The 23,870-nt window shown below is 48.7% G+C and overlaps 2 protein-coding genes across 2 annotated transcripts; one reads left to right on the top strand and one right to left on the bottom strand.

Annotated features, from left to right (window-relative positions):
* The first annotated feature begins 347 nt into the window (after nucleotides 1-347).
* MELTF (melanotransferrin) lies at nucleotides 348-20,400 on the top strand. The gene is made up of 16 exons (XM_014069711.2): nucleotides 348-443; nucleotides 2,073-2,230; nucleotides 3,256-3,355; nucleotides 4,026-4,208; nucleotides 4,354-4,510; nucleotides 4,669-4,736; nucleotides 6,371-6,546; nucleotides 7,383-7,563; nucleotides 8,322-8,473; nucleotides 9,811-9,907; nucleotides 11,704-11,898; nucleotides 16,462-16,618; nucleotides 17,058-17,125; nucleotides 17,201-17,388; nucleotides 18,982-19,186; nucleotides 19,649-20,400. Exons 1-16 carry the CDS (start codon nucleotides 395-397, stop codon nucleotides 19,717-19,719), a joined length of 2,205 nt encoding a protein of 734 aa, XP_013925186.2. The 5' UTR covers nucleotides 348-394; the 3' UTR covers nucleotides 19,720-20,400.
* A 319-nt stretch (nucleotides 20,401-20,719) lies between these two features.
* Nucleotides 20,720-22,828, bottom strand: NCBP2AS2 (NCBP2 antisense 2 (head to head)). Its single transcript, XM_087724958.1, has one exon. The coding sequence runs from the start codon at nucleotides 22,665-22,667 to the stop codon at nucleotides 22,215-22,217; it is 453 nt and encodes a 150-aa protein (XP_087581084.1). The 5' UTR covers nucleotides 22,668-22,828; the 3' UTR covers nucleotides 20,720-22,214.
* Between the last annotated feature and the right edge of the window lie 1,042 nt (nucleotides 22,829-23,870).

Here is a 23,870-nt window from a genome sequence, read left to right as displayed (position 1 = left end):
GGAGGACTCGGCCTGACCTCAGATGATGTCGTTCCCCCCCCCCCTTTTGGAGAACTGCTTTCTCCCTTGGTTTCCAGCCTCCTTGCAGGCTTCTGCCTTCTTCCCTAAGGGCTTGCTGCCTTGGTGGTCCTTCGTGAGAGCCGTGATCCCTTCCAGCCATGAGGTGGTTCTGCTGGGCAGGCCGGACTCCTCCTATTCTGGCTGGAGGACAAGGTTTATTTGAACCTTGGCAGGTATTAACATCTCCAGGCGCAGCAACAGCTCCTCACTCCCCACCCCAAGGGCCCAGCCTGTGTCCTAAGTGGGAGGGACCAGGAGGAGGACCAGGGCTGTGGAAGGGCCAGAGTCCTCTCCCTTTGCTGGCTGGAGAGAGAGGAGACGCAGGGCTTCCGCCATGAGGCACCCAGCAGGCTTCTTCGCCCTTCTACTTTGCTTCCCCACAGGTAGGGGGATGTTTTCCTTAGTCATGGTGGATTCAGGAGGTGCTTCTGGTGCAGTTTCTAGAGAAACCCCATCCGCCTAACTTTCATCGTGTGCAGAAATGTTCCCCTTCTGGCTTGCAACAGCACTAGTGGCTCTTATATGTATGGGTGGGATTTTTGTCGGCTCTTGCATTATTATTAATTGCTAGTCATTATCATCATTTGAAGAAGAGGGGAGGGGGGGACATGTTTGAGAAGGAATATTCCGGTAGGTACGGGACTTTTCTGGACCTACAGACTTCTTTCCTTTGCTTTCTGGACAATACAGAAATGCAGACCGAGACAAAGTTGGGGGCTTGTTTAATAAGAACCGCTTTGCTGCCTCTTGTCACCTTCCGGATTTGCAAGTCCTCGTGGGAAACCGTCTTCTCCCAACACCAGGGCTGCTCCGAACACGACCTGGGCTTGTTCCTCACAGCGTGCCTGAAACCACCTAAAGCTGGGAGGAGGAGGAGGAAGAGACAGCAGCCTGTCCAAAGAGCAAAAGCTCTGATAAGGATTGCAATCTGTGTCTTTCCTTGGGCGCAATGACCAGAATGACAGACCTGCAGAGAAGGTGCCTCTGGTGGAAAGAGGAGAGTTGGGTCTCCCCCACTCTGGCAGCCACAGCCGATGGGCACTGGAATCCGCCTTTTAGGCCACTCAGAGTAAAGGAGCCGGCAAGGGTTTGGCTGGTTTTATCTTCTTCTTCCTCTGGTCGCCAATCTTAGCCAGGGGGTTTCTTGTTTACTGAGATGGTTAGCCCTCCCTTCTGCCTCTGCTTAGATTGGTCTTCCAGTGATTATGGGAGCCAGAAAAGTTTTAATCCAGATAACTAAACCAAAAAAAAAAAAAACAAGCCCTTGCCTGGCCTGAACTAATTATGAGGAGGCTCATGGCACTGTTTCTGCTGCCTTCCCAGACTGAGTTTCGGCCATTCGGAGAGAGTTTGGACCTGGGCAGCGCCCAAATCAAAATCAAATCAATAAATAGAAGAAGTTGGCTAATGGGAAAGACTAACGCGCAATCTAGAAGGATGGTTATGCTGCCTTTCAGTAGGTTTTTCCAGCATAGATCTATTACCTGTGGTAACTATTCAGTTATCTCTGGATAAGTTATTTTTCAATTTATTTACCCAATGTGTATGGCCGGCCATCTCAACCAGTGATTCAGAGCAGCAAACAAAATCACAGTTAGGGTTTTAAAAGCCATTATACACACTACAAAAGTTAAACTACACAGTGGCTGAGCAGCATCCTCCCAGACCACCAGCATAACTCAGAAGAGGGTCCTTGTGTAACCCTGGGGCTCCAAGCCCAGGCCAGAATCTGGTCTTCAGGGCCGTAGGGAAGACCAGCAGGGTCAGGCCATCCTGATCTCCAGAAGCAGAACTTCCTCGAGGCCCTGCCAACTGCCACTTTTTTGGCCATCGAGACCTGGAGGATGCCCTTCCTAACTAGGTCGGATGGGTAGAAACAACAAGAAAGATGGTCCCCCACATTTGCAAACCCAGTTTATGAATGCACTTGATTCTGGGCTGCCTGCTATTTGAGCCAGGAATTCTTAACCACTCTTTGCACGTGTGCGTGTCGGTGCACGTGTTCTTTTCAGCTGCTGCCATGTTGAGCCTGCTGCGCTGGTGCGCAGTCTCTGACCAAGAGCTGGCCAAGTGTAGTGACATGAGCAAAGCCTTCTCCAGGGCGCACCTCTTCCCTGAACTGGCCTGCGTCAATGGTGGCTCAGTAATCGGATGCACCTCTATGATTAGTGTAAGTATGAATTATTTGCTTCCAGGTCTGCAAGGAGAAGGGGGGATAGTATGAACGGTGCATTGGGGGGACATTTTGGTTGTGATCTCTTGCCCCCCAAAAGAAAGAAGCTTTCCAATAGTTGGTTTCACAATTGGTGGACATAGAGTAGGCGACAGCATAAAAAGTGCTTCTTCTCCTGGTGGACATTTATTTATTTCTTTGAATTGATTAGCCACACAGCTCCAATGGAGCCTGAGACCTTAGATGGCTCTTTGTCCATTTCCCAGGCTTTTGTTTTTTTAAATTTGGAATTAACTCACTGTAACTGTGCTTAGAGCTGCAACCTTATACTATACTAAGTTATATATACAAATTAATTAAGCTGAAATCAACCTCTCATCTGACCCAACTAAAAATAAATGAACAGCATTACATTTCAAACTATGTTAAGTACTACCAAGCTTCCCTGTCTGCCTTTTTGTGATTGCAAAGGAAGAGAAGAGTCCCATCAACACTGATAGAGCAAGCCACTTGCTCTATAAACAGAGACCAAGCCATCCTCTCTTCTAGCACTGATGATGTTACCTAGTTAGGTAATGAAACGTCTGCAAGAAAACAACTGAGCTAAGACAGCACCAAGATTCTCACAAAAACAGATTACTTGCATCTGTTGCAAACCAAAATAAGGAGGCCATAACTGACAGTTTGTGTTCCTCACGCCAGTTTCCAAAATGGTGCAGAGAAACTCTGCAGGAAGTGCATGATGAAGGACAAAGGATTAGTGGTGCCTTGGGCCAAGGAGTTGCACAGAGGAGCAGCTCCTGTGAGTAGGGGGAGAAATCCATTGCTTATGGAAGGGTCCTCCCGGGCTCTTCTCCGACCTCAAGTGAGCATCTGAGGGAGGGTCTTGGAAGTCTTCTAACCTTTACATGGAGCGGAGCAGAGCATTTGGCAAATGGCCTAGTCACGCCAGCCATCCATGTCCTAAGAACACAGGCAGTTGCCTCTCTTCTAACCAAAGGAACTTCTCTTTTTGCACGCAGAGGAATTTGGCTGACATAGCCACTGTGGACGGGGGCATCCTTTACCAGGCTGGGAAGGAACACGGTCTGAAACCAGTCGTGGCCGAAGCCTATAGCCAAGGTAAATGGATGAGGTTGCAGCAGCTGCCCATTTCCAGGCAAGACTTAATAGCTGCCAATTAAATAGCTGTCATAAAGCTTCTCCTTTGGACCAAAGAAGGGGCCACAGGATCAGTGTTCTTCGTCTCCTGGATTTAGCAGAATCGATGATCACCCTATTTTGCACCTGAGCAACTGGCGGTGAAAGAAAAGACACTTTTCCAGATCGGCCCAGCAGAGGAAGCAAGCATTGCTGGCGCACTGCTTGGGCTGAGGCAAAATGCTCTGTCAGAACACAGTGTGCAAAGCATGGCTAACCCGTTGTTATTGTCTGTAAAGTACTTAACAAATGCCTTATTGGCCTCTTGTTCTCCTTTGAAGTTCTCTTCTGATTGAGCAATGAAATTTGATGCAGTTGTTTGGATTTTAGAGCAGTTGGCTCATTGTGGCATCAGTTGCTCCTCTACAAATTCCTTCCTTCCTATCCTCTTTCCCAATCCCCCTCCTCCTTAAAAAAAGATACTTCATTCTACTGTATCTGATAGAAGTGCAATATATACCAGACCAAGGAGGACCGAGTGGTTTGTCTCCCTGCTATGAGCAGAAAGATATCACTGCGTTTGGGGGTTTGCCGTCAGCCGGCACTCCTCCTGGTGAGCCCAGACTAAGTGGCTTCTTCTTTGCCTCTCTAGATGTTGGTACTTCCTACTACGCAGTGGCTGTGGTAAAGGCCAGTTCCAACCTGACCATCAACCGGCTGAGAGGGGCCAAGACCTGTCATACAGGTATCAACAGAACAGCCGGCTGGAACATCCCAGTGGGCCTCCTCCTTGATAGTGGTCGAATGCCCATGATGGGTTGCCGGGTCGCCAAAGGTAAGGCCTGCTGGGTCCCCAAAATGGCTTTATGCCTTGTGGTCCTTTTCCCTGGGGCAGGCAGGGAGGCAGGAAGGAGGAGGAGATGTTACAGCTGGAGAGGCAGACCCCCCCCCCCGTACTCCTACTCCTCTTCCCCTTCCAGCTGTCAGTGACTATTTCAAGGCCAGCTGTGTCCCTGGAGCAACTGCCGTTGGGGATCCTGCATCCCTCTGCGAACTCTGCAAAGGAGACCCTGCTGGGCAGAGCAAGTGTGAGCTGAGCCCCAAAGAGGAATATTATGACTACCTGGGTGCCTTCAGGTAACGGGGTGGGGGAGCCACACTGAGATCCATTGCCCAGGGGAGCGGGGGTGTCATAGTGGCACAGAGTCCTGCCGCAGGCCAAGATGCCCCTCGGGGGTCCTCTGAGTGGGACCCGCAGAGGGTCTGTGGCCAACGCCTGCTGGTGCTCCCCACAGGTGCCTGGTGGATGGGCCAGGAGACGTTGCCTTTGTCAAGCACACCACGGTGACCGAAGCCATGGAGGGTGAGCTGTTCCACAAGGGCAGGAATCCCTTGGTCTGAGTCAGGCTGCCCTCTTGTCCTGCTCTTCTTCCCCCCTCCCTCACTTTTGGTCCAGAAAAGACCAAATTGACCAAATTTCTTTGTTACCTGTTAGCATTTCGCCTTCTTCACTGAACTCTGACAACTCTGATTCTTTTTCTTTTGAGCATATTTCTATTACACCCCATTCCTCTTGTTGTTGTTTTAAGTGTCTCTCACCTCCTGCAGCTTAGTCCGAGTTTTTTGTGTTCCTGACATCATCAGCCTAGTATGGCCGGGCTCTCCCTTGGCTGCTCTTCCTCCTTTCCCCTCTCCACATCCATCTTTGCTTTGCTTTCACGTCTCCTTGTACAGCTTCTTCTTCTACATTTTACTTTCCCTTTCACTCAAATTGTCTTCTAATTGTGCTTTTAGTGTCGCCTTCTTCAGCAAGTCCCACTCATCAGCTTCTCTTGCTGTGAAATTTTATGTAGCAGCACTCCAGGTTTATAAAACTCTATTATAAATCATAAAATGTCCAAGGTTTTCTCGTGGCCAAGTTTTCTTTTTAGGTTGCCCTAAATAAAAACTCCAGCATTCCACACTCCTGTCCTCAGTCTTCCCTGCCAAGGGAAGGCTGGCCAATCCTCTGGGCCTTCTCCAGGGGAGAAAGTGGTCAGGAGTTTGCAATAGGCAAGAGGAACGTGGCCAGAGCAGGTCTCCCATCCTCCTCCTCAGTTCAGAAGGTCCAAAGTGTTGGGTTGGGTGGGAAGCGAGAGGAGTCCAGCCAGGGCAGGCCTAGGCCACACTCTTATTCTCCCAGTTGGTGGGGGAGGGGGGGGCAAGGGCAATCGGCTTTCCCAGAAATTTATCCCTAACCACAATCCCAAATTTGCTTTTTTCAAGAGGCAACTGGACCTTCTTGTTTTTCTTTGAAGACGTTTCACTTCTCATCCAAGAAACTTCTTCAGCTCTGAAAGGATGCAAACGACCCGCTGTCTGTAAGGAGTACAAATCTTTCCACTCCCCACCATCCAGTCAGAGCTGAATAAGCTTCTTGTATGAAAAGCAAAACTTTTTCAAAAGAAAAAACAAGAAAGTCCAGTTGCCTCTTGAAAAAGCACCTTTTGGGACAACCGTGACCTGGATGAATCTCCATGGCCCTTCCCCTAATTGCAGGGTGGGTTAGGTGGGCACATGTTTGAGCATCAAGTATCAAAACAGATACAGTGTCCTCTAGATAATTCTGGGCAGGTGGTATAGCACGTTACAGGATGTGAACACAAGAATTATGGCTTGTAAACCTGGGTTTAGCAAGTTATGTGTGAAACCAGATTGAATGTAAAGCTTCTGCTATTTTGTCAGGAATAAAATGCTTCCTAGAACTATAAATTAAAAAAAGGAAGAGCCATTTTTAAATGGTATATATTTACTTTTCTTACTCTTTCTACCTCATTTTAAAATAAACCTAATTTATGTTCAGCCCGCTTGGGATGACCCACCTCTGCCAGGATGCTTCAGCAGCCCCTCCGAAATGTCCAGCCTGTAGCTCAGCTCTGGGCTCCGGAGGTGGGGTGGGGTGGGGGAGGGGCAAGGGCAACCCTTCAGCCTTTGGTCCTGGGGATGCTCTCCTTTCAGGCCAAGCTCAGCCCTCCTGGACCTTGGAGGACTTCCAGCTGCTCTGCCGGGATGGGAGCCGAGCAGCAGTCAGCGAGTGGCGGACCTGCCACCTGTCACGGGTCCCGGCTCATGCCGTGATCACCAGGCAGGATGTGGAAGGCAGCCTCATCTTTGAAGTGCTGGATCAAGGACAGGTGAGTCTTCCCAGGCTCTGTAGATGAATGTCTTGTCTTCTTTGTATGTATGAACATTGGTGCTCAAGTAGACAGGCAGAGATTTACGGGTATCCCGATTTATAGTTGTTTAATGGGTTGTTGTTCTTATGTATAATGTTAAGCCATGCAAATTCATTTTCAAACGCTTGGAAATAAATAATAAACAACACGTTATGAAACCTTGTGCTGCTAGCGATTCAACAATGTGGTCAGGAGGGAGATTGGAGGCTACACATTGCCCATCCTTCTAAAGTTACGTAGCTCCCTCTGCGAGGGAGATGGGCAGTTTCTAAATGCGATAAACAAATACAAAATAAAGCACCTTCTATTTAGGCATTTCTGTGCTGGATTCTTATTCCACCTTTTTGCCAAGAGCTCAAGGTGGCTTCCATGGGGATTTCCCTCCAATGTATCCCCACACGGGTCAGTGTGTCTGTTACCTAGGGAGTTTCAGACCGAGTGTGGCTTCAACCCAGATTGCGATGGTCCCAGACCAGCATCACTGCGGCCCCCTGGCTTTTCCTCCCATTCTTTGGCTCACTCAGCTCCCAGAAGGAGAGGGGCGCATCGCCTCTGCTTTGGCTCTTCAGCTGAGCTCTGAGGAAGGGAAGTCCTGCCGCCCGGCTCTCGGAGGAGCCACAGATGGCGGCTGCTAGAGCTGGCCTGAACAGGGAAAGCTTTTGGGATTTGGCTGATGCTCGGTCAGGCCCTTTTCAACTTATCCAAGAGTGGCAGAGCTGAAGCACATCGCGGCTTTATCTTTGGGAATTCAGAGGTTTTCCCAAGGCAGATGGGCTTTTCTCTCTGTGTTACAGCAAAGGTTTAATGGTGGAAACTCCAGCTTCCAGATGTTTGACTCAACAGCCTATGGAGGGAAAAATCTTCTCTTTAAAGACTCTACTGCAAAGCTGGTTCCCATTATGGAACAGACCTACCAGGAATGGTTGGGAGATGAATACCTGCATGCCATGCGAGGCTTGGATTGTGATCCTAAAAGTATGTCTTGCAACTAAAAATGTCTTCTTGGTTCTGCTGTCCCGAGGAGAGGTGGAAGGGAAAGAGGCAACAAGGGTTGGCAGTGTGGGGCAACGAAAAATGCAACTACTGTACTTGAATAGAGAATAACAAAGTTGGAAGGAACCTTGGAGGTCTTCTAGTCCAACCCCTTGCTTAAGCAGGAGACCCTGTACTATTTCAGACGAGTGGCTGTCCAGTCCCTTCTTGAAAACCGCCAGTGATGGAGAACCCACAACTTCTGGAGGGAAGCCATAAAGGCCCTGAAAGGGAAGTTTGTCTCTTATTTACTAAGAGAATATTTTAAGGTCTTTTCTAGGGAGTTTCCCATAATGGTCTCCAAGTTGTCTTTTCCGGCTGCCCCGAGTCTGTTTTGATGTTATCAGCATTCTTGGGGGTACAAGCAATGACCTGGCTTTCTTAGTTACTGTGGGGTCCTGGTCCCTGCCCTGTAGAGCCTTCAACTGTTTAATTGTTTTTAACATTTCTACTGTTCGTACAGCTGTTAGTGGTTTTTTTTTGGTCCTGCTTATGAATTATTTGGAAGGTGTCCTAAGTCACAAATGTGAGAAGGGTAGTTATATAAATTGAGTAGGTAAATAAATAAATAAAATGTTAGACCAGACTTGTCTAGGGATAGAACTCCGGATTTGTCTCTGTTGGCTTGGAAAACTGACGCAACCAGTTGTTTCTGCACTGAAAGAAGCCCTCATCGTGGGGCTCTTCCTCTTCTGATGCAGGGCTGCCAGAGTTCCTGCGCTGGTGCGTCTTGTCCACCGAGGAAATCTGGAAATGCAGCAAGATGGCTGCCGCTTTTAAGAGCCAGAATCTGAAGCCAGAAATCCAATGTGTTTCAGCCCAGAGTCCAGAGCAATGCATGGAACGCATTCAGGTGAGAGTTATTTATTTTATTTATTTACCAAATCTATTGGCCACCCATCTCACCACACAGTAACACTGGGGGGCTTAACTATTAAAAATAAGTGTAAAAATAGAATGCTGCAAAACTATAGCAATCCAAAATATGGTAGCTAAAAGATCGTGGGGGGGGGGGAGGAAGTGGGATCTGATATTATTCTGTAAGCCACTTCAAACGTGAAGCCCCCATCCCCACTGCAGCCTCAAGCCAACTGGCAGAGCAGAAGGTCTTTAGGCTCTTGCAGAAGGTTGGGGGGGGGCAGCCTCACTTTGGGGGGGGGATTCCGGAGAGCAGGTGCAACGGATACTCAGTGGATGGTGGTGCAAGGACACCTCCCCCCCCCCGTGTGTGTGTGTGTGTCTGTCTGCCTGTGCTTTCTCTTGAGGGCAGGTGTGCTCCTGGACATGTATAAGCCTTGGAAATGTGCCTTCTCAGTGCAAGGATGGCGCACTCAGCCATCCAAAAAGAGATGTGAGCCACTTCCATGGGAGGAAATTCTGGGATTTGAAGGCATGTAGCGTTGGCCCTGAGACGGCCCCCACAAAAATTAGTTTTTAGTAGGGGGGACTTTCAGAAGAGAGTGTCGTCCTTGAGAAGGAGGGAAGCACAAGAAAGAAACGCAAAACAACCCCATCTTGATGTGGCTGGGGTTAAAATGGACAAGCAAGAAAGTCTGGCAGACTTTCAAGATGGTTATTCTACCCTGCATCGGTAAACAGCCTTGCTGAAAACATTATTATCCTGCCATGCCTGCTTCTTGGTCTGGCCTCCCTCCAAAGACCGGCATGGGAAGGATGGCTGTGCGGAGCGACGTTGCCATGAAAGGATCAACGGCCTTTCCAGGTTCGCTGCTGGGAGGACTCCTTGCCCTCTTCCACTCCTGAGAAAGCTTAATAATCTCTTCGGAGGGCCAGGCTGGCTGGGGAACTGGAGAAGCTTGGCTGGGTAGGCCCTTCGGGCTTCCCTGGGCTTCTTTTCCTTGGGGCCAGAGAGGCTGCCTCCCCACTGAGAGGCTCAGTCTGGTAGTCCCTTGGCACCTGCAGTGGCACGTGGGAGGGACCCTGGGAGGCAGGAGGAAGCCCCGCAGGCCAATGAACCCTCAGGACTTTCTTTGTGTTTCTCGTCTAGACTGCCTGGCGGGGCTGACTGCCAAGAACTTTTTTCCTGGCCCTCACTGGCACTAAGGGAGGCAGGCCGGCCGGCTGGCCACAGTGGCTGGGTTGAATGGGCCGCCTGGGGGGAGAAGGGGCCTTCAGGAGGCAGCCGAGCCTTGGAGGGGAACATCCCGACCCCTTTTGACTCCCTTTCAGAAAAGAGACGTTGATGCTGTGGTTCTGGCTGGAAAGGATGTTTACATAGCCGGGAAGACGTATGGCCTGGTGCCTGCTGCTGCAGAACACTACGCAGGTAAGGAGAACACACAGGAGCTTTGTGTCCCGGCCGTTGTGCAGCTGTTTGTAGACTCAGCACCCGCAGGGAAGTGGAAATGTTGCAGAAAGTCTTGGAGAGAAGCGATTCTCTTAGGACCTTTCAGGCGTCCCACCGAGCCTCTTGCTGCCTCTTGCTTCGCTCCCTCCCCCCCGTCTTTCTGAAGAGACCCTACAGTGTTCTCTGGCTGAGGCCAGCCCCATTGATACTGCGTCCTCTCTCACTCTCCCCTTCGGGCTGCAGCTTGTGCTGCCCCTTTGATCTCACAAAGGAAAAATGGCAGAAAGAAGATGGCTTTTATGCTTCCTTCTAGAAGGTAATAGAGGGCACACTATTATGCCGGTTCTTTTGCATGCTCCTTCTCCTCTCTCCCTCTCTCTCTCTCTCTCTCTTTTTGTAATTAGCCTGCATTAACAAATCTCAGGGAGGGTGCAATTACCAAAAAATATTGGAATAAAGGAAATGATTTAGGTTTAATATTGAAGAATCATTTTGAACTGAGGATAAGTTTCCTTTCCAGTAGATGTAAGCAGATGCAGAGTCTGATTTTCACTTGGTATCCAAAGAGAGAAGCCATCCGTAACTGGCTGTCCATTGCCGCTAGAAGAGATGCGCAAAGAGCCCGTGGCCTCCAGCATGGATGTTCTGAACCAGTTAGACGTTTCAGTACATTAGTCCTGTGAACATGCAACTGAGGTGTAATGAGAAGATGACGCAACTACCCCATTTCAAGGGTTATGGATAGTGACATATGGATGTTATCTGAGTAGATAAGGCTGGTTTAGGGGACTCTCCCACAACTTCACAAAGAAGGACCTAAGTTCCAGCTGTTTCATTTTCAGGGTCACCTGTGGTTACTGTACTGCTGGTTTAAAACCCATAAAACGCTTTCTAATTTATGTTCCCCACAACAGCTCTTACTTGCTGCATATTCCAAGTTAGCCTTGAAACAGGGAAATACCAGTACATTGATCAGTGTGCCCAAGTTGCTCCGTTCTGAAATGTTGTGGGATGTGCCAGCTCATTGGCCTAACCTAAAACATGTCAGTCCACTAGAGCCACGAAAGATGAAAAGCTCCACAAAGGGATGCATCTGCTGCTGATGCAGATACATCCCTTTGGAGTTTTTGTCCGGTCCCTGACAGGACAAAAACTGAACCCAGTTCCATCAGGGCAGCACAGCCCTCGTCTTGATGGGAGGTCAGCTTAATAGCCTTCAAGTAGAATCGCAGAAGGACAGAGTTGGCAGGGACCTTGACCGGGTTCTAGTGCCCAGGGCAGGAATCCTCCCCAGGACAAATTCAACGGTGGCTTGAAAACCTCTAGTGTCAGGAGACAGGCTGTTCTACTGCTTAGTATCACTCTTCTCTCTTTTGTGTTTCCATCTCTCTCTCTCTGAAAGCTCCTTCTGGTTTCTCCTCAAGAGCTGCAGAGGATAAATCTTTTCCCTGAGATAGCTCTTCAAATGGCCTTAGGCTGAACATAGCCTAGTTTACTGTGTCTTCCAGACTCCACCAAATTTGACCAAGGTGACAAGGAGTGGTACAGTTCATCCCTCATCACATTTTCCCCATGCACAAATGCTGCTGGTGGTGGTGGTAGTGGTGGTGGTGACACTATATTCTTTTACTGAGCTTGGCGCCTTCTGATATGTCCAGAGGGAAAACACACCCAAAGAGTGGTGTTAGGGCACCCTCTGAAGCCTTGGAGTCTGAGCTGTAGAACGGGATGTCTTGAGGCTTGCTTTGCTCTCCCCTTCTCCTCCCTACGTGCAGATGGAGATACTGTGAGCACCTACTATGCGGTGGCAGTGGTGAAGCGAGCAACATCTGATGTCTTCACCATCCATGATCTACAGCAGAAAAAGTCCTGCCACACTGGCTACGGGCGGATGGCCGGCTGGAACATACCCATCGGCCTGCTGTTGCGAAAGGGGTTCATTCAGCCCCAGGAATGCAACCTTCTCAAAGGTAAAAGTGTGTGTGTGTGTGTGTGTGTGTGTGTGTGTGTGTGTGTGTGTGTGTGTGAGAGAGAGAGAGAGAGAGAGAGAGAGAGAGAGAGAGAGAGAGAGAGAGAGAGAGAGAGAGAGAGAGAAACAGAGACAGAGACAGAGAGAGACTGAAGACTGGAGCCCATCACTGACTGGGCTTAAGCAAAGGCTCACAAGAACCAAGACAAACCTGACAAAATGATGCCTTTCAGATTGGGAACAAGTGACAAAAGCACAGTCCAAACTTAGGCAACAAACTTTTTGAACTAACTGATGTCCAGGGATAACCTGGGTCTTGTTGCAATTACAAAGAGACGGTTTGGGGATTCTATTGGTAGGGATATAAATATGCCAGGTTACATACTATAAAGAAAAGGCAGGGTAGAAAGGGACGGTGAGGGTGGAGTTGCCGTTAATGCGAAGAAGGGTATAAAACAAACACTAATTCAGAAAACACACTATCTATTTAAAAGCATCTTGGAGGCAACTAGTCTCTGTGTGAGACACATTAGTAAAAGCAAAAGAAAGAGAAATCTTCTCTGGTTCATAGCAGATGTACCAGATGAAACTGATTCCCGCTTAATGGCATCTGAACTTTACCCCTTTATCCCCTCCCATCTGTGTCATAAATCACATCCACCAACAAGGTGCTGTGGCAGGCTATGAACATGTAGAAATATGAGACCTGACTCTGGCTAAAGGTATGCATGGCATTCTCCTCCCTTTTCTCTCTTTTGTATGTCAACTTAGTAATAGTCATGGAAACACTTTACAAGTTGACATCCGGCTCCCCTCACTTCCTGAAAGGGACCTGTGTGAAACAAAAACAAGCCTGCTGCTGCGTGGGAGAGGCACTGGTTGCAGTTTTGGGCTCCTTCTCCTTCTATTGGGTGGAGGAGTGGGGCTGTGCTCCAGTCTGGGTCTCCTCCCCTCAACAGGATCAGATGTCCCTCCCCTCTCTTTTGGATGGCATGATGGCCCCTCATCATGAAGGGTGGTCTGAACAAAATCCTCCTTCTGTTGTGCTGTTGCACTCCCCAGGGATTCCATCTGGGGCTTTGGGAGCCTGGCTTGTGCTCAGTGCCACCTCCAGTCCACCCTTGCCAGCTCGCTTGGGAAGTAGGGTAAGGGAACTCAACTTCAGCTGCCTTAGGGGTTAATTTCCACCAATACTCATCCTTTCTTGCTTCTGCTGCTGGGAAAGGCATCGCAGCTTGGCTGTCTGGAGCTAGCCGCACACCTCCAGCTGCAATCCGTCTCTCTCTTCAGCCATGGTTGCCTGATTTTCCCTCCAAGCACCCCAAATATTAGGGGAGTGCTTGGAGAGCTCGGGATCCAGGAAACCCGGAAATCTTGATAGATTTTAAAAGTCAGTTTCAGCTCTCTGTGAAGTTTCGAAAAGATGACCTAATTAATTTACGAGCCTCGAGACAAAGTTCAGAAGAAATCCATTCATTTATTAGGATCAACATTTTGGCATGTTCTGCAGAGCCGAAACTGATTTTCACTTAATGGCATCTGACCTTTACCCCTGTATCCCCTCCCATCTGTGTCATAAATCATATCCACCAACAAGGTGCTGCGGCAGGCTGTGAACTGGTAGAAATATGAGACCTGTCTCTGGCCAAAGGTATGCATGGCATTCTCCTCCCTTTTCTCTCTTTTCTATGTCAACTTGGCAATAGTCATGGAAACGCTTTAGAAGGTGACAGGACCTCTGGATCTTGTGGCTTATCATCATTAATTCTGGGTTGGGTTACACGACCCCAGACAGATCTGGTGTGCAACCTGGACTCACAACTCCTGCTGAAAGAGGAGGTGGTAGTCGTGGCTGGGAGGCCCTTTGTAGAACTTCGCATTTTCCACCGGTTGCGCTCTTACCCAGATCCTGAGGCTTTGCATATGGTTGTTCACGCCTAGTCATCTCACGGGGACGCTCTGCCACAGCAGAAGAGGCTCTTCTCCTTGATCCTGCCTTTGCTTCAATACCTTAGCAGTTGGGATCCGTCACAGCCTCTTCCGCTGGCACAAGTGGGAGGAGCCGGTCCCATTGGAAGGAGACAGCTTCTCAGATACCCTGGATCCATATGCCGTGTAGGGCTTTAAAGGTAACAACCAACAATTTGAATTGGATCCGGAAGCAAACTGGCAACCGATGCAGCTCACACACCAACAGCGCTAGGAGCTCCCAGGACTGTGCAGGCCACACTGCATTCCGCATCCCCTGCATGTGGGAACTGCCCCTCTCTGGGCAGTCCTGGGAGGGTCTCAAAACCCGGCTTTATCAGTTGGCCTGGGGTCCTGAGGGGGCCGCTTACCGCTGGAGGTGGGTGATGGGGTAAGAAGACCTCATCCCCATCCCATCCCATCCTTGGCTCTTTTGTAGGTGTGGTTTTAGCGCAGCTTTTAATAATATTTCAATTTTTAAAAAATCTTTTAATTCTTTTCCAGTTGTTGCTATAATTTGTAAGCTGCCCTGAGTCACCTTGTAGGGGGAGATGGGTGGCACAGGAATTTAATAAATAAATAAATAAATAAAATCAAGTCACTTTTTTCAGCGCCATTGTAACTTCCAACAGTCACTAAATAGTTGTAAGTTGAGAACTATCTGCACTGAAGTTAGTGGAATCACTCCTGGAAAAAAAAAGATTAAGGAACATTTAAAAAGTAAGGTGATACCGTACAGTATAGGTGGTACCTTGCTCAACAGTAGTAACGGTGAGGGGGATCTTGGAGTCCTAGTGGACAACCATTTAAATGGGAGCCAGCCGTGGGCAGCAGCTGCCAAAAAAGCCAACACAGTTCTAGGCTGCATCAACAGAGGGAGAGAATCAAGATCACGTGAAGGGTTAATACCACTTTATAAGCTCTTGGAAAGGCCACACTTGGAATACGACATTCAGTTTTGGTCACCACGATGTAGAAAAGATGTGGAGACTTTAGAAAGAGTGCAGAGAAGAGCAGCAAAGAGGATTAGGGAACTGGAGGCTAAAACATATGAAGAACGGTTGCAGGAACTGGGTAGTTTAATGAAAAGAAGGACTAGGGGAGACAGGATAGCAGAGTTCCAATATCTCAGGGGTTGCCACAAAGAAGAGGGAGTCAAACTATTCTCCAAGGCACCTGAGGGTAGAACAAGAAGCAATGGGTGGAAACTAATGAAGGAGAGAAGCAACTTAGAAGTGAGGAGAAATTTCCTGACAGTTAGAACAATTAATCAGTGGAACAGAAGTTGCCTCCAGAAGTTGTGAATGCCCCAACACTGGAAATCTTTAAGAAGATGTTTGATAGCCGTTTGTCTGAAATGGTATAGGGTTTCCTGCCTAGGCAAGGGGTTGGACTAGAAGACCTCCAAGGTCCCTTCCAACTCCGCTATTGTATTGTATTTAAAATCTCTCAGCTCGATGGGCCCAAAGCAAACTCAGAGCTTTACTGAGAGAGAGGAAAGGGGCAGATTAGGTCAAACCAACCTGCCTTATATTTTTTTTACTATGCCACAAATGTTGTGGATGAAGATGGTACTGTGGATGCCGAAGCGTTTGATCTGGTTCCATTTGATGAGCTGATAAGAAAGTCATACAAGCAAGACCTTAACCCACGGGGTTCAGTGGGTAGGAAGCCGGCTAAGGGACAGATCCCAGGGTTGTTGTGGTTGTTAATGGGCCACTGTCTGAACAGAGACCCGTGGCAGATGGCTCAGCCCCAGGTCCTGTTCGGTTACATGTCCTTCCGAGGGTTATAACACAAGGATTCCTGGGTCTCCTTCATCTGCTGGGGTTTTGCTGAAGACACAAAGGTGTATACTAGAGTTGATGTTCCTGCAGTATTCATAGCATATATAACATAATTTGGCATTTCTGGAAAATTGTTAAAAAATGTGGAAACTGCAATTCAATGTTTCTAAGTTCCTGCAGTTGGTGAAAAAGAATCTCCTGGCAGAATATGGTGCTGAGGATCTGTGTTAGACAGAACCACAGAAGAAGGGGTTGGCACAGCAGATGAGGGTGACCTGAGTGTGGCCAGGCATCTGTGAAGGCAACAAAACTTTGGCATGCATCACAAGAGGGGATCCCCAGCAGGGAGGAGGAGGAGGAGGCCCTTCAATCAGACCTCCTTTGAACCCAGTGCCCAGTTATGGCGACGCCACTTGAAAGAAGATACAGACAAGTCAGAGACGGGCAACAAAAATGGCACAAGGTCCGAGGGACGAAACGCATCAGGAGAGTCGGGAGGAACTGAATACGTACAGCCTTAAGGACAGAAAGGAAAGAGGGGGGCACAATTGAAACGTTTGAATATATTAAGGTTCTAGAAGGCAATATTTTAAATACTGAACAAAAACCCAGAAGACAGCGGCATAACCACAAACTAGCAGGAGGGGAGTCCAAAAGACGTGTTAGAAAAGTTGACTTCAGAAAAAGAGTTGTGGGACCTTGAGAAGCAACCTCCAGTGGAGATTGTGGGCCAATCGTCAATCACTGAGCCAGGTTCCTCCTAGCGTCACCCTCACTGACTCTCCCTGGCTCTTCTCGTCTTGTTTCAGCGGTGAGCAGCTTCTTCTCCGCCAGCTGCGTTCCGACGGCCGAGAAGGAGGGCTACCCGGCCAACCTCTGCGAGCTCTGCGTTGGGGACAGCCAGGGGAATTTCAGGTGCAATGCCAGCAGCCAGGAGACGTATTATGGCTACACAGGAGCCTTCAGGTAACGAGAGACAGGTGGCTTCACTTCCAGTTTTAGGAAGGAGCAAGTTCCACTCCTTGCCCTCTGGACTAAGTCACAACTTTCTGTCTGATCAAGTGGTATTTCAGCATGGAAAGTACCAAAATGGAGAAGCGCTGAGTTTTATCTACATTTAGATGTCAAAAATATGGAGTACATGTTACCTATTTTTAATGCTTCTTGTACTGTGGCTACCTCCCCCTCCCTCCCAGCTATCACAAGGCACTGTGGTTGGGAGAGAGGAAAGAGCCAGCTTCTCCTCTTCCTTGGAATAAACGGAAGCATTATTTTGCAGAAAGGAGAGAAGCAGGGTACCTGGGCTGCTCTTGGGGCCCCTGCTTGCTCTTGGCGGCGAGGGGCGGGAGGCCTAGCTTGCACCCCTGCAGCCAAGTGGCTAACGGGATTAATGATCTCTTTGCAGATGCTTAGCAGAGGGTCATGGTGATGTGGCTTTTGTCAAGCATAGTTCAATCTTTGAAAACACCGATGGTAAGTGAGCTCTTTCGTCATACGGCTGTGTCGATTGTCATATCTGAAATGCTTCAGCCTCTTTCCTTCTTTCAGGGCACAATAGCGATGCCTGGGCCTCAAGGCTTCGGTCTGGTGATTTCCAACTCTTATGCCCAAACGGTGCCCGTGCTGAAGTTGACCAGTTTGCTGGTTGTCATTGGGGCCAAGTGCCTCCTCGTGCTGTTATGGTCCACCCAGACACCAACGCCCTGGTTGTGTATGGACTTCTGGATAAGGCTCAGGTAGGCTTAACCTGAGAAGTGGGAGGGAGCCTGCTGCCTTGGTTACTCATCGCCATGATGGGGCCATTTGCTTTTCTCCATTACTTTGACGGAGGGTTCCAGTCTGGTTGGGCAAGTCTACCGTCACTAAACCAGGCTGGGAATACCAGATGAGGGACTTCACCACTAGCTTGTAGTTATTATTGTTTTTCTGCTCTAGTTTATAGAAGACATACTGCAGGAGACAAAAGCTAACTAAATAGGTTGGATTTCTACAATATGCCAAGAAAACAAGGAAACAAACACTGGAACAACCTAGCTACGCTTACTCTGTGAATACAGCCACCACAACCTTAGCAGACCCAGTTAAGCACGCTGAGTAAACCCAGAGAGTCAATTACATAATAGGCAATCTGAACGGTAGCTGTGGTGATGTCATTTGCAAATGATCAGGCAGAATAGTTCCTCTATTCTGAACCGTTCAATTCCCTCTAGAATGTTTGTCTAGAAGTCATCCCGAGATGCAGGAAAAAAAAAATAGATAGAAAGCTGTAAAGAAGAGTAAAAAGCATTAAAGGGATTTGAATTAAGCCCTACAAGAAGAGATCAATGGAAGTGGGTGGGTGTTTCAGAAGACTTAAGAGGGGAAATCAGAACTTATTCTTTGCTGTGCCGTATGGAACACCACCGATGTGTTGTGATTATGGGGCTGGAAGACCCCGTTCAAGGGCACTCTGGGACCACCAGAACCCTCTGGCAGCTCAACCTGCCTACCAAGATTGCTCTTGTAGGAATAAAGGAAAATCCCTGTGTAAGTTGTTGCCTTGAGGCCCTCGAGAAATGCTAAGCTAGATATGCACATGCAATAATAGTGAAGGATATGGAACAATGAACTTAAGCCACAGGCGACTTATTCTGATGGAAAATTAGAACAAAAACTTAAAAGTGAGCAAAAGAAGAACAATTCCTTTCCTCACCCATTATGTAAAAAATATGTTTCTTGAACCAAAGTCCATAACATGGGCCACATAGGTATACTCCTTGGACAAGGGCTGCAATAAAGGATTCTGCGCTTTTGATACACGCATTTATATGGGGAAGTGCAGGAACATGAAGGATGCAGTTCAACTGTTCCAGAAGGCCAGCCACATCCCTGAGAAGGCTTGGCTGCCAGCTCCAGGGACAGAGGGCAACCACAGTCTAAAAGGATCTAGTAGACAGACCTGCTGCCTCTCCTCCCTATACCTCCAGAGGCTGCTCTTTATCCAAGGTGTTGGGTGGCCATGTTGTTAATGGAGATTTCTTTCCCCGCATACCACAGCAGCAGCAGCAGCAGCAGATACAGACTGCTGTATGGGCAGAGCATGCAATGTGGGTACTGCATTTTCTCAGCCCGGTTTAGGGTTTTGCATGCTTGGATGCTTGTGCTCTCCGAGGACAGGAGCTGCCTGGGATCTGCTGCGTGGCAAGGCCTGTACTCTAGGCGAGCCTGGCTACTCCCTTTACTCCGAAGGGCAGAGGGTCACCAGCAGCTCCTGGCAGAGCACGACCCCAGGCAGAGGCTTCCTAAGGGATCACAAGTGTCTGTTAGAAAAATGCTTGCTTAACTTTCAGGATTTCTTTGGCGATGACAACAACCAGAATGGATTTAAAATGTTCAGTTCATCAGACTTCCAAAAGCAGGATTTAATCTTCAAGGATTCCACAGTTAAAATTGTGCCAGTGGGCGAGAGAAGAACATTCAAGTCCTGGCTGGGGCGGCCGTTCCTGGACTCTTTAGAAGGGATCCTGGAATCCTCCTCCCAGTGCTCAAGAGCCGGTAAGCCCATCGTGCTCTTTCTGGTTAACAAGGAAAAAGAAATTCTTTTAGGAAGATCCTTAAGTGTCTGGGCTGGTAATGTAAAGGATGTCCATTCCATTTATGGAAAGCCAGTCTGGAGACAAAAAATGACCCACGCGCCTCCCTGATTTAGGGAATCTCTTGTTTCTTTCAGCCTTTAAGGACTGAATGTGTGAGGTGTATGTAAGGTATATAGGTAGTAAATAGCAATGCTTATTTTTCACACGCAGCCAGTACTCCGTTCTATTGCAAGTATCTGCAGTTAACAGATGCAGCAGCAGAAACAAAGCCATTTCACACATTCAACTGCTGTCAATGTGGAGACCCACTTAGCCAGATCAGAAAGCACCACCCTGGGGTGGACGTCAGGCTGACTCCCTAAGTTCAGTCTAGAAAGATTGCTAATAATGCTTTTATGTCTTTATTTTTATTATGCTCCAGCAACCAAGTCTCTGAATGTGATTCTCCTCCTGATGACAATTCTGACACTTGCAACAATTTTCACTTCATGAGCCCCAGCTCAGGTGCAACAATACAAAATGCAACCACAAGACTTAAAAATTAGACAATCCTCATGGAATCAGTCAACAATTGTGGAATATTTAAGTTTCCTCCCTGGCATTCTAAGGGTGAATTGGTAAGCCAGATTTTTAACCATGACATATTGAGCAAGTCATAGTGACCTTCTTTGCACAAAATGCTGAGACATAATGGATTTGGATATCACATAAAATCAACAGCACTGAAGCCAGATTGTGTGGTAATGGGTGTGAACCAGGGCCTTCTCTAAATTGCCTTTTCATTCCAACCATCTCACTTGGGAGTCTGAGGGCTGCTCCTTGATCGTGCTGATACGGAGTGCGGTAAGAAAGACAAAGATTCATCCTTGGTCGTACTTACATCTACTGGCTTGTATGTGTTTGAAAAGATTCTTTACAGTATGCAACTCTCTTTGCTCTGGAACACAACAATCGACATGTTAAGTGACAAGAGATTCTTGTTGTGGACTAGAAAGCATGGAGTGTACCAAGAGCAGATAGACGAGCATGAACGATCTTCCTGCCATTTCTGCTTTGGCAACACCCATGGCACCACCAAAGACAAAAGGGCTCCCCGCAGGACCCAGCCTCAACAGATAAAACAGGCTGCTTGCAAGACTGTCCTCCACCGAGACACAAGAACCTGTTTTGGATGTGACCATACCCTTACTGGGAATAGAACCTGTGCTGTATTACATCTTAGGCAGATGTGTTAACCACTAAGCCACAAGGTCCTTCTCCGTTATCAGCTGAGCCAGGGAGATAGGTATGTATTGTTACAACCCCATATACACACATACATACATACACACATACATATATATAAAACAAAAAAATTACAACCAATAGGAAATTGAATATGAGAACCAAAAAAAATTAAGCTTAAAAAATAAACAGAAAAAAAAAGAAAAGCTATGCTTTGTACCATAGAGCTGAGTCAATTAGAGTCAGGCTGTATCCAAGTAGAATAAAATACACGTAGAAATCAGTTTTTAATTAAATTAAATTAAACCTTGATCGCATAAAATTGTATCAATCAGTTTTGCACCTTGCTGCCAGAATCTCATACATAGAAAGGGAATGCATGCCTTCTATTCTGCTATTAAATCGCATGTACTAGTCTTTCCACCCAAATGAAACAATTTTCATAACTCCTATCTGCACATAATACATTCTCCATTCTTTGATAGTTTCCAAATTTTCAGAATATTATTTAGCATCATCTGAAGTTTCTTTACTTTTTCAACCCCCATTTTCAATCATGTATGTTATACCAAAATACCATCACCGTAAAACATGTTCCAAATTACATCCCTTCTGTTATGCTTCCAACAGAGGTTGAAATCTCAGCTTTGCTCCACATGCTCAGGAACACCCAGCAGACTGAAAATGTATGGAATTGGATTACTCTCATTATTTCAAACGACTTACAAGTTTCCCTTGTCAATAGTAAATACAACTCTTTCTCTAACAATAGTAATAATGTACCAGGTTGAGAAGCAATTAATACATCACAACGTTGGAGCATCCACAACTTCTGAAGGCAAGCTGTTCCATTGGTTGATTTTTCTTACTGTTACTTAGCACAATCCAACTAGTTTTAAACTACAATAATTATAGGAGTCTGGTAAAAACCATGACGCTGGCACCGTTGGTCAACAAACAAATTAGATCCACTGTATAAGATGCATACAGGCATACAATTTTATCTTGCGAATGATGATGCGTGCCTAGGACATTGCCGCCCCCCCCCCCAATGCAATAAACCTCGTTGGCGATCCATTGTTCCTGCCCGTTCAGGGGACACATCTGGGCCAGTTAATTATCCAGCACAATGGCGTTGGATTACCTTTTTTAAATGGCTTGATCGAATTCATTTTATTTGGTTAGGTTCCACTTTATTATTAAGGAAACAATAATTAAAAACATCGCGTGAACAGAGGCAACCGGGCTGCTCTTCAGGCAATTTCCAGGCAAAATCCCGCGGTCCTTCAAGGCTTCATTTCTTCCTGCTCACCTAACGGTTCCGTCCGTAACGCGTTGCTTGGCGTCAGTCGTGGAAACGCCGCTGAAACTCCGATCCGAGTAACTGGCTTTGCACCCCGCTCCCCTCCCGGGGCTGAGCAGCGACGGCGTTTCTGCAGCACCGGAGCAAACCCGAACGGTCCCTCTGGGCGAAGAGCTCCGCTTCGGCTTCAGCATCGGGTCCCACTCCGGAAAAAGGGAAGCGGGGATTTCGCTGCCCCGCTTATGAGCGCCACCCGGTCTCCGGCCCTCCAGACGCCGCAGGGGACACCTCGGCAGCGGCTCCGGTCCCCGCGCCCTCTTCCACTCGGCCACGCTCCTTCCTTCGCCGCCGCCGCCCCTCGGATCTCCCGTGGGGGGAGGGGCTCAGCCTCCGCTCCGGACGCCGTCCGCAAGCCCCGCCTCTCCAGGCATGCGCAATTCCTCCAGAAAGAAGAGGGCCCTTACGGACTCCGCCCCTTCTTCGGCCCGGGGGGGCGAGGGGGCCAGCCGGCGTCCTTTGCGCGCGCCGCTTCCTCCTTCAACTCACGCAGGAAGGTTTCACGCAGGCGCAGTCCGCGGGTGAGGGCCGCGGCCGTGAGGCGCGCCGCTGCTCGGATGGGTCGTGCCGCTGCTAGGCGGTCAAGGAGCCGAGGGTCGTTCAGCAGGGCGAAAAGCAGCCGCCGCAGCACCATCGTCGCCCGCGGGCCGACTTCCGCGCCGCCCGAGAGCCTTTGCCTATTGCGTCCTGCCTGCAGGCCGTGCGCGCTGCGTCCGTGGCGGGGTTCCGGGGATTGGCGTGGGTGGAGTAGCAGCAGCAGGGAGAGCCCCCCCCCGCCCGGTTCTCTCCGGGCGACCTTCCCGGTATGGCCCACTTCCTGTCTGCCCCGGGCTGTCTTCCACTTCCTTCCTGGCATGGCTGATTTCTGTCTGTAAGGAAACGCCAGAGAACGATGGTGGTGATGACGCCCCCAGTGGTTGGGAGGCCTCTTTGCACTTTTTCGTCTTTAGGAAAACTGGGGTGGGGTGGGGCAAATAAGGAACGAAGAGGTAAAGTTCCTTGGTTTCATTGCTGGGAGTGGAATGGTGGATTTGCAGCATCCCCCCCCCCGTTTTTGTTGCAGATGTAAAATTTGTTCCAAAGGATAGCAATGTAGTTGGACAAGGGAAAGAATCGCAGGGGCCCTTTTGCTCACTCAGGACAGAGAAAGGGGACTAACGCACCCCGCGTCCCTTGAGCATGGAAAGAGTGCATAGGCCTGGCTGGCCAGAGACTCCTTTGACGGGGATAGGATTCTATTGTACTTGAGCAGAACCTTCTTGGAGCCGAGGGCCTCCCACGGAAACAGAGCCGAGCAGGGGTGGCATCCTACCGGTTTGACAACCAGCTCACCGCGTGCACAATTTAGAGAATACTTACCTTTCGGAATGCCGCTTGGGAAGGAAATCAGCCGAGGAACGGCAATCCGCTTAGGGGCGGGTTAGGGTCTTAACCGGTCCAATTCCACTCCTGCTTGTGACGATTAGAAGCACGAGCTTCAGGTGCCGGGGGGGGGGGGGGGCTGGGAAGCCAGGCAGAGGGCAGGCTACACCGGACTTGCTCGGTGCCAGCCCTGAAGTGATTTCGGTCGAGACCACCTTGCAGGCTTCAGGGTTGCTACAGGGCAGAAGAACGAACAGGGAGGGGTGGGAAACACACAGATGGGACTTTATAGTCAAAAGCGGAGTAAAAAAGCGGAGCGGAGCAACCAAGCAGACACCCGGCACCTCGATTGGGAAATGGGGGGAAAGGGGGCAAGTTTCACTTTATATTAGCTGAAAACGGCAGGAACTTTCAGAGTCCATTTTTACTACTCGCGCCAACACGATGTATCCAATAAACCTTTCGAAGGATCTATCTGTCTCGGAATTCTGCTTTCCATTGGTGCATTAATTGGAGCCTTGACACAAGGGGCCAACGCAAGAACAACCGGACCGGGTGTTCCGGACCAACAGGCAGCCCCCGGGAGGGTTGGAGGGCAGGCAGAAGCAGGCTACCAGGTCTTCCTGGCCCGCAAGGGGCCCAAGGCAACGCAATGAGAATTTTGCACCTCTTGTGGGTAAAAAAACTCAATTTTTAA

This window comes from Thamnophis sirtalis, unplaced genomic scaffold, assembly GCF_051295495.1.
Source record: "Thamnophis sirtalis isolate CommonGarterSnake01/CBP01778 unplaced genomic scaffold, rThaSir2_p1.2 scaffold_11, whole genome shotgun sequence".
Lineage (NCBI taxonomy): Eukaryota > Metazoa > Chordata > Lepidosauria > Squamata > Natricidae > Thamnophis > Thamnophis sirtalis.
This window is presented reverse-complemented; position numbering and strand designations above follow the sequence as displayed.

Coding starts and splice junctions, on each gene's coding strand:
- NCBP2AS2 (XM_087724958.1), bottom strand. CDS start 22,667: ATGCCAGGAAGGAAGTGGAAGACAGCCCGGGGCAGACAGGAAGTGGGC.
- MELTF (XM_014069711.2), top strand. CDS start 395: ATGAGGCACCCAGCAGGCTTCTTCGCCCTTCTACTTTGCTTCCCCACA. Junction 444..2,072: donor TCTACTTTGCTTCCCCACAG/GTAGGGGGATGT, acceptor TGTTCTTTTCAG/CTGCTGCCATGTTGAGCCTG. Junction 11,899..16,461: donor GGAATGCAACCTTCTCAAAG/GTAAAAGTGTGT, acceptor GTCTTGTTTCAG/CGGTGAGCAGCTTCTTCTCC.